This window comes from Mytilus edulis, chromosome 1, assembly GCF_963676685.1.
Source record: "Mytilus edulis chromosome 1, xbMytEdul2.2, whole genome shotgun sequence".
NCBI classification, from domain to species: Eukaryota; Metazoa; Mollusca; class Bivalvia; order Mytilida; family Mytilidae; genus Mytilus; species Mytilus edulis.
This window is the reverse complement of record NC_092344.1, coordinates 66,584,581-66,599,516: the sequence shown is the minus strand read 5'-3', so window position 1 is coordinate 66,599,516 and position 14,936 is coordinate 66,584,581. Positions and strand designations below refer to the sequence as shown.

At 31.5% G+C, this 14,936-nt stretch overlaps 1 protein-coding gene across 2 annotated transcripts; it reads right to left on the bottom strand.

The window, feature by feature from the left end:
* Nucleotides 1–748: 748 nt before the first annotated feature.
* On the bottom strand, nucleotides 749–14,923 carry LOC139487537 (L-threonine ammonia-lyase-like). 2 transcript variants are annotated; one of them, XM_071272417.1, is made up of 7 exons: nucleotides 14,819–14,923; nucleotides 10,242–10,434; nucleotides 9,210–9,406; nucleotides 6,199–6,329; nucleotides 4,992–5,140; nucleotides 1,950–2,039; nucleotides 749–1,213 (listed from the first exon to the last, which is right to left on the bottom strand). In XM_071272417.1, the coding sequence occupies exons 2-7, from the start codon at nucleotides 10,417–10,419 to the stop codon at nucleotides 972–974; spliced, it is 987 nt and encodes a 328-aa protein (XP_071128518.1). In that variant the 5' UTR covers nucleotides 10,420–10,434; nucleotides 14,819–14,923; the 3' UTR covers nucleotides 749–971. The 2 variants fall into 2 exon arrangements, with proteins under 2 accessions (XP_071128518.1, XP_071128508.1); XM_071272407.1 differs by having other exon boundaries at nucleotides 10,242–10,431; nucleotides 14,819–14,912.
* Between the last annotated feature and the right edge of the window lie 13 nt (nucleotides 14,924–14,936).

The window sequence follows — 14,936 nt, the reverse complement described above, 5'->3', positions numbered from 1 at the left end:
TGCTCTTCAAATTTATACTTGTTTGGCTTTTTAAATATTTTGATATGAGCGTCACTGATGAGTCTTATGTACACAAAACGCGCGTCTGGCGTACTAAATTATAATCCTGGTACCTTTGATAACTATTTCTGCTGTTTCGTTGGTTTGTCTCTTAAAGTTGACGTGTTTCCATCGGTTTTAGTTTGTAACCCGGATTTGTTTTCTCTCAATCGATTTATGACATTTGAACAGCAGTATACTATTGTTGCCTTTATTTGTACATATCTATCGTTATAATTCAAAGTTAATGTTGATATGAATTATGATTTTAACAAGAAACAAACTTTCCAACTCCCTCAGACAAAGTTAATAACCTAAGATAATTTTATGTAATATTTTGATGTCCATTTTGTCATATATCGTCAAACGTTCCTTCATATTTATACATCCTGGTTTTCAAATGTTGATGATGAAAGTGAACCAGAGCGCTTTAACGTTAGATATAAATGCAGTGTGGATTCATATGGCAGGTGATGCACGAATAAAAGTAGATGCTTACTCTGACGACGCATCTCAGTCGGAGCATTACTCGAGGAGCATTAGTTGGTGTTATTGGGAAAAGAAAAGAACGTGGTGGATTAAGATAAAAGTACCATATCCAATCTGACTCCATGTTTGCTTGAGACACACATATGTCATAACGGTTAACAAACTTCGTCCGTACAGTTTATATTTTAAAAGTCAAGATGTGAATATAAGGCTCTGAATATTAAAACAACCTCTTTTTAATAGTAATACAGCATGGCATCAATAAAAAGATAATAAAATTCCTTTATTAAAAATAGGTTAACAATAAACTTTTAACAATATAATAATGTCATGTATCACCCGATTCAGCGTAGGTTTTTTCTCCTTATATTGTTCAGTTTAACCTACGTTATTCCGGATGCTAGACAGTGGAATGGTTTTCGTATGTCATTCAAATATATGTCCTACTGTAATAAGGACACCATTTCCGATGGTGTAACATTCCCCCCTGTCACAAACACAACAATTTTCTTTCCCTCAATATCCGGCACGTGTCCACCTAACAAAGCCGCCATTGCTGCACAACCTGATGGCTCCGCCACAAGTCCTCTTTTATAAAACTGTTTCATAGTATCTAGAAGTTCTTGATCTGATACAAGTATTACATCTTTCACATATTTCTTACAATGTTGGAAAGTTCTTGTACCTGTAAATATATAATATTGTAATGTTTTTTATTTTAACTATGTTATCCCATTGTTCATTCTTTTTTCAAGTTGGAAACATAAAAAATATATAGAGTAATACAGGATCATTCAACTATTACTTACGTTAAGTAATAGATTGAACAGAAAATAAAAGTGTTTCGATGTTTGGTCACGGTGATATATCCTTTTTGGTTGATGCAGCTTAAATAAACTATCAATCTATCGATCAATCTCATTTGGTTTTTAACAGCAGTCATAAAATAAATTTAGTGAATTTATGGATAACTACAAACACAGAAAGAAGTTTTAAAAGTTTGGACAAACATAGCTGCTGTCACCTATACATGGGAATTGATAACTCCAAATAAACAAGACAATAGAAGTAAAATAAAAATGCTGTCACCAACTATTTACGGATGCTATACAATATATACAATAATTTAAACTACTCATAATCTAGAGTATAATACATTCAGCAGAGTCTGTTAAAGATTTGTCCTGATCACTAAATTCCTAAAATGACAGTAGTAACAATTGATAACATTCCTGATAGAAAAATGAACATTTCACAGGCTTTAACCTCTTTTTCATAGCTCAAATAAATACAAGCATAGAATGTGTGTTGAAAGTTGATATGCTTACATAATATAATATTAAATTCATTACAGTTTATATCACTGAAACATCCGGGAAGCATTTGTGAAAAGTAAAAACAATAACAAGAGAGTTACATACCTGCAAAGGGAGGTGATAAACCTCCAGCTATCGATTTAACTCTCATGGTAACAGGACTTCCTTTTTTATAACTTTCATACATGGTCGGTGCTGAAATGAAACAAGAGGCTCTCAAGAGCCTGAATCGCTCACCTGGTAAACAATGCCTTCGGCCATGTTTTTTGACGAAATAGAAAATAAAACACAAACTTTATTTTATACACCCTACTGATCATTCAAATGAAGTTTGGTTGAATTTGGTTGAGTAGTTTTGGAGGAGAAGATTTTTTAAAGTTAGCAAATATGATGAACAAATTGTGAAAAATTGTCATTAAAGGACAATAACCCCTTAAGGGGTCAATTGACAATTTTGGTCATATTAACTTATTTGTAGATCTTACTTTGCTGATCATTTTTGCTGTTTATAGTTTATCTTTATCTATAATAATATTCAAGATAATGACCAAAAACTGCAAAATTTCCTTAAAATGACCAATTAAGTGGCAGCAACACAACAATGGGTTGTTTGATTCATCTGAAAATTTCAGGGCTGATAGATCTTGACCTAATGAACAGTTTAAGCCAAAAACTGCATTTGACCCCTATGTTCTATTTTAAGTAACGGCGGCCATGTTTTTTGACGGATCAAAAATTGAAGCACAAACTTTGTGCAGGATAATCTAAGGAACAATCATGCTAAGTTTCATCCAAATCCATTCAGTAGTTTCAGAGGAGAAGATGTTTGAAAAATTGTTAACGGCGACAGACGACGACGACGGACGCCAAGTGATGAGAAAAGCTCACATTTCCTATTAGGAAAGGTGAGCTAAAAACTGCAAAATTTTTCCTTAAAATTACCAATTCAGGGGCAGCAACCTAGCAACGTGTCGTCCGATCCATCTGAATATTTCAGGGCAGATAGATTTTGACCTGATAAACAATTCAACCACAGTCAGATTTGATCTTAATGCTTTGGTTTTTGACATTTTACCCCTATGTTCTACTTTTAGCCGTAGCAGCCATCTTGTTTGGATGGCCGGGTCACTCGACACATTTTTTAAACTACATACCCAAAAGATGATTGTGGCCAAGTTTGGATTAATTTGGCCCAGTAGTTTCAGAGGAGAAGATTTTTGTAAAAGATTACTAAGATTTACGAAAAATGGTTAAAAATTGACTATAAAGGGCAATAACTCCTAAAGGGGTCAACTGACCATTTCGGTCATGTTGACTTATTTGTAAATCTAACTTTGCTGAACATTATTGCTGTTTACAGTTTATCTCTATCTATAATAATATTCAAGATAATAACCAAAACAGCAAAATTTCCTTAAAATTACCAATTCAGGGGCAGCAACCCAACAATGGGTTGTCCAATTCATCTGAAAATTTCAGGGCAGATAGATCTTGACCTGATAAACAATTTAACCCCCATGTCAGATTTGCTCTAAATGCTTTGGTTTTTGAGTTATAAGCCAAAAACTGCATTTTACCCCTATGTTCTATTTTTAGCCATGGCGGCCATTTTGGTTGGTTGGCCAGGTCACCGGACACAATTTTCAAACTAGATATCCCAATGATGGTTGTGGCCAAGTTTAGTTCAATTTGGCCCAGTAGTTTCAGAGGAGAAGATTTTTGTAAAAGATAACTAAGATTTATGAAAAATGGTTAAAAATTGACTATAAAGGGCAATAACTCCTAAAGGGGTCAACTGACCATTTCAGTCATGTTGACTTATTTTTAGGTCTTACTTTGCTGAACATTTTTGCTGTTTACAGTTTATCTCTACCTATAATAATATTCATGATAATAACCAAAAACAGCAAAATTTCCTTAAAATTTCCAATTCAGGGGCAGCAACCCAACAACGGGTTGTCCGATTCATCTGAAAATTTCAGGGCAGATAGATCTTGACCTGATAATCAATTTTACTCCTTTCAGATTTGCTCTAAATGCTTCGGTTTTTGAGTTATAAGCCAAAAACTGCATTTGACCCCTATGTTCTATTTTTAGCAATGGCAACCATGTTTGTTGATAGATCAAAACTTCGGATACAATTTATAAACTAGATACCCTAAGGAACATTCATTTAAAGTTTGGAAGTATTTGGCCTAGTAGTTTCAGGAGAAGATTCTTGAAATAGTTTACGACGACAGACGACGACGGACGCCGATGGCATAAGCTCACTTTGGCCCTTCGGTCCACGTGAGCTAAAACAAGTAATAAATTTGCATCATACTCTAGCATTCTATAAGTTGAATTTTGTTCTGGTACATTATAATAAACGAAAACATAGCAAATATCGAATGTTTAGAAAATAACTGTGAAAAATGTCCCCCCTAATACCTACAGATAAAACACAACTACTTCATATCATAATAAACAGCTGCACCATGAGCGCATGCTACGCCCGTCGTCTTGTGTGTAAGTTTTATGCAATAATCATAAATAGTTTCTGAGATACAGCGCAAAAATTCAATAACTCATAAATAAAATTTTGAATCATCACCAAAAACAGATCTTAAGATTAATACAACTAAGAAGTGTGTAACGTTTTAAGCAATAATCATAACTGTTTTTGAGATACGGCGCGACATGTATAAAACCCCTCCCCTTTTTTTACAAAATACTCAGTAACTCAAATATAAAATTTTGAATGATCACCAAAAAGTATACAGATCTTTAGACATATCACTGAGAAGTGTGTAAAGTTTTAATCAATTATCATAAATCGTTTTTGAGGTACGATGCGACATGTGAAAAAACACCCCCTGTTATAGTGACGTAACTCAAAAAGTTTTAATTTAATTTTCACCAAAAAGTATACAGATCGTTTGACCATCATAAGAAACAACTATATTAAGTTTCATGCAATTTTGATAATCATTCTCAAGTTAGGGTGCGACATGTGTACGCCGGACAGACAGACAGACAGACAGACAGACGGACAAACGGACGGACAGACAGACGGACGGACACCGGACATTTGTATACCATAATGCGTCCCGTCAAAATTTTGACGGTCGTATTAAAACACAAGAGAAATCGTAATCAGATACATACACCCTTGAGGTTCAACAGCGTATATCCGACAGTCTTTCAGTCCTGATAGTTTGAAACCAGAAGCTACCCCTGACACTAGACCGCTGCCTCCACAACATACCAATACAATATCGGGCTTTACATCCTCTTCCAATATCTCAAGGGATGCACTGTTAATTAAAGTATTACATTTAATTTATAGCCATTTTAACGTATAAGTATATTTTTCCATTTCAGTATTTTTAAAGATCATAACAGGAATTAAATACATCAGAGTGGACGTCTTTCATAACATATCCAAAGACAAAATTTAAGGCTATACATATAGATAATTTTTCTACGAAGCAACAACAGTGAAAACAAAACCAGGTGTACTTTGTCTTAAATATTGTCTAAAAAAAATCAAATAAATTTACTGTGCATTCCTCATTAATAATTCGTTGGATACAATTTTTTTGAGGATTTCGTGGGTAAAGTGAATTTAAATTTTGAATTGTGTACAATTTATCCATGTGTGTATGCAGACTAAGGCAAAACCACGAAATCAAATATCAACGAAAATAATATGCTTCCGTAAATCTTGAAAAAAATGGTTTCCAGGGGGAAAAGATCCACAGTATGTCATGTTATTTAATACGACTAAAAGTTAATTGCCTGGTTGTATATCGGGGTGTGGTCATACTTGTTGCTAATTGTTCTTTCCTAAAGATTTAATTATTTGTCTTGTCCATTATTGACTGACAAATGTTCTAAGGAACAGTATTTCCCTTTGTTCCATATAACATCTGTCCATCAACTGCAGACAAACAAAAAGTTCAATCAAACTGAAAAAGAGGAGAAGTGTTGCAAATGGATGTCTATTCATAACTTATTGTTATATTCCTTTATATATGAATCAAAACTTCTTTACATAAAAATGAAGTAGTAAATTGAAATATTTAAATATAACGTACATTACCAAATTATTTTAATTTCAAATTAAAAAGAAGTTGATTGCTTTAACAAGATTCACAAAATTTATTTTCACTTCATAATTTAAACAAGAATAAATGCAAAGTTGCAACACGTTTAAACAACATAAACAACTAACTTCAAGGGAAGACATATTGGCGTATGTTAATAAATGTTCAAACAGTATAAGTTAATGAAAACATAAAAACGTGGCAAGATAAAAGCTTCATACAACATGTACATCTTACAAGACCATGATGCTATAGTCATGTTTTACCTGGCATATCCTGCTATAAGATCTTTATCGTCAAATGAATGCAATACATGGTAACCATGTGTTTGTTCATAACGTTTCATTGTATGCCTGATTTCGCTGTGTAGGTATGTCTCAACCACACAGCCAAGATTCTGTTAAAAACAAATGGCACTGATATCAAATAACTGAGAATTTCCTCAAGACAATAAGAACCCTACAGCTTAAACTATATCATCGCTAGCAGAAAGGGTGTTATATACCTATATTCATAGGAGGGATTGAAAGATTTGGAATTGATTGTTCACTCAAAATTATCTTAGGAAAACACCTTGCCAAGAAGGACAGCAGGATAGATATTGCTAAACAAACCATTGAAAAGTATAAAGATAGCTTTCTATACAATCCAAACAATTTTGTTCCTTCATTTTTTTCAGAAATATCCAGTCCTGTTATCGATAATTCTGAACAATTTGCATATCCACATTTTACGTACAAATGAGAGATAGATCATCAGTATATTTCTAAATCATTAATAGCTAGATTGTGAGAAATATTGCATAACATGTCCTTGATCATTTCAAAATACTACAAATAGGTTCCAAACAGGAATACTAATAATTCTTTACCACACTGGTCTACCTGGTCGGTCTTTTGACCATATTTGATATATTATCTTCAATCAAATGATTACAAACTGATCATACCAACTAAGAACTAGCTACAGACATTTATGGATAAAAGTTTGACTACAAAAGAAGAACTTCACGAATGATACTACTTTAGACTAGCTGTAGGAAGCAATGAATATACAGGGACTAAGCTACCTCGTATTTAGAAAGCTATACAGCACAACATATGTGTGGTCAGTAATGAAAATATCTTGACTACATGGGCGTGCCATGGGTAAAGTATGTACAGGAAAGCAAAGGCAATGAATCTGTCCAAACAATAAATACTCTTTCATATTACAGATATATTTGTCTAGTGAAGATATTGTTCAACAACATAGCAAATAAATATCTCAATAATTAATAGAATTAAATTTTCAAGTTTGGATCTTCTCCATGGATACTGGCAGGTGATATGGTGACGATATTACCAAAAGAAAAATACTGATCTGGTTAATAAATAACAATCTATATCAAATGTATATGCAAGTTGTTTAGTACACACTCAAGCTATGAAACACCATTCAAAATAATCAACTAATTCTAAGTTATAAGAAGAGATAAAACAAAAACATGAATCATGCGGATCAGCATCACTGTCTGTTGTAGTTACCAAGAATGTTAGTCACAGTTTTCACCAGTTATTTACCTTCCATACCTGCAATTAGATCTAAATCATCAAAAGAATGAAGAAAGACGTAATTTTTCTCCTTGACATATTCATCAACTGAAGACTGTAGCTGGGATGTCGTTGATTGTTCTACTTTAATTCCATATCCCTAAAAACAGAAAATCAGTCTCTATATCCTTGATATCTGAAATATAGAGAAAGAAAGAAAGGAAATGATTTTAGCTAAAGACTACACTAATGCTAATAGTTCTAGTAAATCGTAGGAAGGAATAGGAAATGTACCTTTTGTTACTTATACTGCATGAAAAAGTTTATGACCACTCTTCTCAAAATAAAGTATTTGTTGTTAATGAAAAATATAGAAACAAAATTAAGATCGTGCATGGAATCCCCGTAATATATATATATATCTTGTGAAGTTTAATCTCTAATCTAAAGTCATAAACCAGCACACCATAAGGTTACCAGCTGAGAGATGAAATGACATGAAGTCACTGATTAAATCACTTCACAGACCATTCTCCTTACTAGTATTATCTTTGGGTATACAAAAAGTTGAAAATCCTTTGAAGTGTATTAAATCAAATAAATAAATCATTGAAAGGTAAAGGCTATTGGGTGGTAGGGTGGGGTAGGGGATTTGAATCAGATCCTGGTCCTGAAAATGGCAAACACAATGCTGCAATTCAATATAAATGAAAACAAACATGTTAGACAATTCATTGAATATACTGAAAAATAAATAAAACACAGCATGTGTGAGGACAATACCAGAGGTCTGGTCATTTTTGCAAAAACCATTAAAATATACTCATTTTACTTGAAACAATTTAATATACAAAAAACAACACAATAACGTTCCATCTTGAAGATGTTACAAGCATTATTCATCAATCATTCTATCAAGCATCATTGAAGAGACATTGTTTGTCATAATTCCCATCTGGTTTTAAAAAAATTATACTGTTTATGTCATCAAAATCAACAATTTTGAAATCTTTCAGCTTGAAAAGGCACAATTCAGAATTCTGCTTATACATAACATCTATACAATATTTGACTTAATTTACTGTCTCAGAACTAATAGCTAAATATCCAATAAAATAATAGACAAAGTGATGTATTTAATTGGATATTATACTGTCATAAATCTATAAATCAAAGTGAAATATTGCTTTTATATAAATTACATCTTCATCTTACTAGATGACTTAAATTTTCCGAAAACTGCATTTAATTAAGAAAGTTATTCAATGACAAAAAATATATATGCAAGGATACATTATGTCAATAAAAGGTGCTATCCAATAAATTGCATTACCAAGATTGCAGCTAAATAATGAACTGGATTTTGAGTACTAAAAGTATTGTTAAACAGAATTTCATTATCTTCCTACAATTCAACGAGTTAGTAATCCTACCAGATATTAATTCTAATCTATAGCCAAATAAAAGAAAGAATGCCATGGTATCATGATGTATGTTATTGAAATGAAGTGCATTTAAATTAATATTGCAAATTGAAAATCAAGCGCATATTAAATCAAAGTGCTTGTAAACACAGAAGGGTAAAGATTGCATTTATTTATTAGTGAATAGAAACATTAAATATTGAATTGTCAATAAAGCAAAGGTTGTAGCTTTATTCAACTTCAATTCTAGACAAAGGGAGATAACTCAAATTTTTAAGATGACTTTAACAATGACATCATTTAATCTGCATCAAATATTACCTTGATTAATTCCACTCTGCTTTGTGGTGCTGTAATTGGCATTAAACATAATCCTGATAATCTATGTTTTTGCAAAGCATAAGCAAAGGCTTTCCCATAATTCCCTGCTGACATTGTTATTAATTTCCTTTCCCCATTTTTAACATCATCTGGTAAGAATTTCATTTGATTAGCAACTCCTCTTATTTTGAATGACCCTGAAAATGGAAGAAAATATGTTCTATAATTCAACTCATACCAAAAGAGTTAAACTCATATAAGAATATATAAGTTGTATTATGAACTTATTGGAAAAGTTTAGCTCTTTTATATTATTACTGATTGACCAAGAGATTGCAGATTGAAAAAATGTCTTCAAACTGATCAACTGGCGATTTTTTTGTTTGTTTTATTAATAGTAATGGTTGTTAGTATTAAGCAAATTCAGTGTAATAAAAAATATTCTTACCTGCTTACCATCCAGTTTTGCCTTCAGTCATTGACTTTTGTTTCTTGAATAGGTTAACGTTGGAAGAATTATTTGAAAAACTAAGTTTTCAGGAATATTGTTTACTAAAACAAGTATGACTTGGATATGCAAATTTCCTTCATAGTTCCAATTCATAAGGAATTGAAAGTATTCTTTCACATAACACCTAACATAACTATAAATAGCTTAGTTTTTTTTTTTAATTTGAACAGTTTGTGTTTCAGGAATATAGATACTGGGGTGTGATACAAATTTAAGTGGTCATGAGTCACAATTGTGTTCCTAGAAAAACCTACATCAGGTTAATTCAAGACCATAAGTTTAGTAAGCCAATATGAATAACATATAATAGTTCGAAGGATCAAAACCAAATGGTGCTTACTGTACAGACAACTTTACCAGAAGAATTTGTTATCTTTTGACCAACTGAATAGATGTTTTTGTTTAGTTAATTTTCATGTTTCCTATAAATCTATGGTATTAAATACAAGAATTTCCAGTACTGACTTTTATACTGAATAATTGTTTGTATCACTGAAATTATTATCATGTTAACTTCTTACCTGTTGTTTGTGTATTTTCCAGTTTTAGATATAAATCTACTGATTTAGGCAGCTGTGGAAACATTCCAGTAACATGCTTCAGCAATGGAGTTTTGATAACACCTAAATCACTTTCTGCTAAATTCTTCCTTGCACCTTCAATTTCTCTTAAAGTTATAAGTCCATCTTCAGAAGGCATTGTGTTGTAATTCTACTGAAAACAAATCATCAATTATATCAAAATTCCATTATGAAATGATAACAAAAAAGGTCAAACATTAAGGGATGTTCAAATTCATAAGTTGAACGGAAACTGCCAATGGCATTGCACAAATGTTGCAAAAAAAAGAAGATCTTTAACAGTATACAGTCAGAGCTCAGACATAAATAAGTCTGAATCTGCTTTTGACTCATAGAGGTCTAAATTTGTAAGTTTTAGGATTTGTCTCCCTTTAATGCAAGACAAAATACGACTTTAATAAGTCAAATATTGTTAAGCAAGAAATGATTGACCAAAATCAAAAAGTTGCAAATATCGACTCCTACAAGATGATAAGTTACCAAAATTGGTTAACTTCAAAACCCACGCATATTTATAAAAAGGTCATGCATCTATTAATCAAATAATGACAACATTGAAAGCCAATGCTTTGTCTTCTAAAGAAAAATATGAATGAGAGGCTAAAAAATGGGGGGAATCATGTTAATTAACCTTACAATGCAACCACCTGGATCCACACTTAATGAGGTAAAACATCTGTGTTTAGTAAGGATGTTCAATTAGAAAATTAAATATAGATAGCGCAAGTCCTTGTGAACACTCAGACAGGTTTTTGCTGTCATAGGTGGTGTACTTTGGCCACCAAGTCAAGTTTAGTTTTTTCATCAACATAAATAGACCTAAACAAGTCTGTCATTTTGTGACTTAGATAAGTCTAAAATTGAAAACACATTTTTATAATAAATACATGTTTCGACTTCTTTAAGTCAAAAACAGAAATCGACTTGTTTATGTCTGAGCTCTGACTGGTATACCCAGTAATATTTTGCTAGCATAACACATACTGGAGCTATAGACAGGATAGACCTGTATGATTCTATAAAGTTTGTTTTTTAGTTCAATCAATTTGATAGGGTATGATAACTAGATTTGATTTATAAATGTTACACTATCCTTTCATTCTGTTTTGAATCACATTGAATACATTGAATAAGTCTATCATGTCTATGTTTGAAATGAGCAGGATTGAAATAATCTGAATTTAATTGGATTAATGACTCGAATTTATCTATTTGTGGATTTTTAAATTTGTGCTATATTGATGGTTTTGAAACAGTGGGAAAGTGACCAAACAACACAATAAAATTAGTATAGTCAATGTAAAAGACATCTTGAGGTCAATGTACAAGTCATCTTGAGGGCAATGAACAGCTTTCGTCAATAAACATGTGTCAATTCATAATTAATAATTATCCTATATATTCTACTGAGGTCACAAATGTATGGATAAATGTTTACAGAATAGATTATAATGAGCAAAAATACAAAAGAATTAGTAAAGGCATCTTGAGGTTAATGTAAAAGACAGCTATTTCCCCTGGCCAATGAACAGTCTCTAACAATCATTACAATAAATGAGTGTCAAATCATAATTAATAATTATCCCATAAACATTATGGTGTGGATGGGGTCTACAGAATAAAGAATAATGGGTAAAAAATACAAAAAAAATAAGTATTTAGGCTTCTTGAGGTCAATGTACAAGGCATTTAGAGGTCAATGAACAGTCTTCAACAGTACACATTAGTGTCAATTCTTAATTAATAATTATACCATAAACATTAATAATATGGTGTGGATGGGGTCTACAGAATAGAGAATAATGGACAAAAAAATACAAAAAGAATAAGTAAAGGCTTCTTGGGGTCAATTAATGTACAAGGTATTTAGAGGTCAATGAACAGTCTTCAACAATACACATTAGTGTCAATTCTTAATTAATAATTATACCATATATAAACAGAAGGGTGTGGATGGGTGTTTACAGAATAGAGAATAATGGGCAAAAAATACAAAAAGAATAGGTAAAGGCTTATAGAGGTTAAAGGTCAGTTTTCACTAATAAATGAGGGTCAATCATGATTAAAAATTAGCCCATTAACATAAGGGTGTGGATCAGGCATGTCAGGATTTACAAAATAGAGAATAATGGGGAAAAATACAATAGAATTAGTAAAGGCATCTCAAGGTCAAAGTACAAGGCAATTCTAAAGGTCATTGTCTTTCACAACAAATGAGTGCCAATTCATAATTAATAACTAATATGATATCCCATATACATTTAGGTGTGGATGGGGTTTACAGAATAAGGAATAATAGACAAAAATAATAAAATAGAAAATGTACAAGGCATCTAAAGATTAATGAACACTCTTCAACAATGTACAAGTGTCAAATTTAAATTGTTAATTATCCCAACCATGTATGATAGAGATTACAGCAGAAAATCTAAAATTTATATCTGACTAATTTGTCATCTTGTTATCACGGAAATAATAGGATTACCAAGGAACTTAGTTGTTTTTGTGAAAAATGATATTTGACCCCGGGGTCTTATTTTTGAATCGGGTGGGCCGAGGGGAAAAAACTTATTTTCAATTTTGGCCTTATTATATTTCAAAAACAGTTGTATTCAAATTTCACACTTAAGGTTGGTTCAATTAATTGCATAAATTTACAAAAGCCAAGTTAAGGAAAGTTTAAACCTAGAATATTAATATTTAAAAAATTTGCACTAGCTTCAGTTCATTAACATGTTAAAGATGTGCCCCTAAGCATATTTGATTGTTAAAACATAAATTTATCATTTGAAGACATTCTTTAGCTAGATTATCATGTACCTCAACATAACATTATCATAAAAATTTACAGAATTCATTTTGCTGATCTTGGTTCAACCTCTCAAATCAGTTAAAGCAAAAATAACATGCAGTTATATTATAAACAATATACCATGTATACAGGAAAATTACCATGTAAAAAAATAAACTATTACATAGCAATGTGTAGAACTTTCGGATGGTCCTTTGCATTTAGAATTTATAAATTACATGTATAAGTATTTAAAATAGTTTCATTTTGTACATTTTTTTGGCAATGAATTCCAGGAAATATGTCAACACAGGAGCAATATTAATTAAGGTAGATCAAGTGATTTCCATCATCTTGGATGGATCTTTCATTAAAAGTGCAAACTTTTATGTACGAAATCAGTACAATTGTTCATGTTTCAACTAAATAAAAAAATATACATATATGTTTAATGATTTTTTTTCAACATTTTTTTACAAATAACTTTTTTTGTAGTTTTGATTCAATTTGTTTAAACTTTGACCAATAAGGGGAGATAAATTTAATAATGTTACTTTTATAAAGGAAAGTATTATGAATTTAAATTATTTGTTTTGTTGCAAGAAAATAATTCCTGTGACCCCAATTTTTCTTTTTGTTTTGTAAAAGAAGGCACTATAAGAGCTATCTGCTGATATTATATGTAAAATTTCTATTGTTCATTTTTCTTTTTATAAGTGGGGATAGGACCTTTATCGGGAAGTCAGGATCAGGTGTTTTTAAGCTCCAGATTTTCAAGATTGACCCTTTCGGAATCCGGGAATTCTTTTTTCGAATTTCAGGATGTCGGGATTTAGATATCTTTAAATTCAGGACCTCAGGATTTCGTGTTTTTAAACCCCAGATTTCGGGATCAGGACCCCCCATCTTTTACTGCACAATTTATGGGTTTTCGTGATAATTTTGCACAACCCTTTACTTGTTTAAAATCTGTTTGGACCATAACCATAACAATTTTTATGAAAAATCAAATAAAAAAATATTTGAAAAAATTCTATATTTAAGGCCGAGTTCACTTGAAACTCTTCAATTGACTTCAGAGTTAATAGATTATCACGTGAACTCACTCGAGTTGATATTCGGAACAACTCTAAGTAACTCTAGGGTAAGGCCCTGACCAAGCATAAAAAATAAAATATTCTCATTGGTTTGACGTCATTCAAGTATAGTCTATGGTTCACAAATAGTAAAAAATAACATAAGGACCTAAGAGCTAAGGTTCCGCAGCTAGGTTGGAACCAGAGTACGAGGTGTTAACTCGAGTGGTTTAAGTAAAATCGTATTGTTGAAACCCGAGTAAGTAAAGTTAACTCGAGAGTTTCAAGTGAACTCGGCCAATATGTTTGACATAATGTTTGATAAAATCTACTGCAGTAATAATTGTTTATTCAATAATATTTTTTTTTTTACAATAGGCCATTGTGAATATCAATGGTATCTTTTTATAATTCTACGGCCAGAGACATTTCACTATTTTTATTTACAATCATATATATAATGTTGACCCTAATTTTTGACTCTGATGTCGTGATGATAAGAAGTCTTGAACTTTTTGAAAATAACACTCATATATGATTCAGTAGTTGTTTTTTTTTTTTATGTTGTAAACCTTAAATACACTAACTTATTTAATTCAATAGCCAATTACATTAAAAAGCTATGAAGTTTTAACTATTATAAAACTTACTTAGAGATTCCCAACTGTACTGGATTGTTTATTGAATTGTCCTATATTTTGAACTGTATACGTCACTGATTAAAGGTACATGATCGGAATCCTGTGACACAATTTTTCCCCTTCTCTT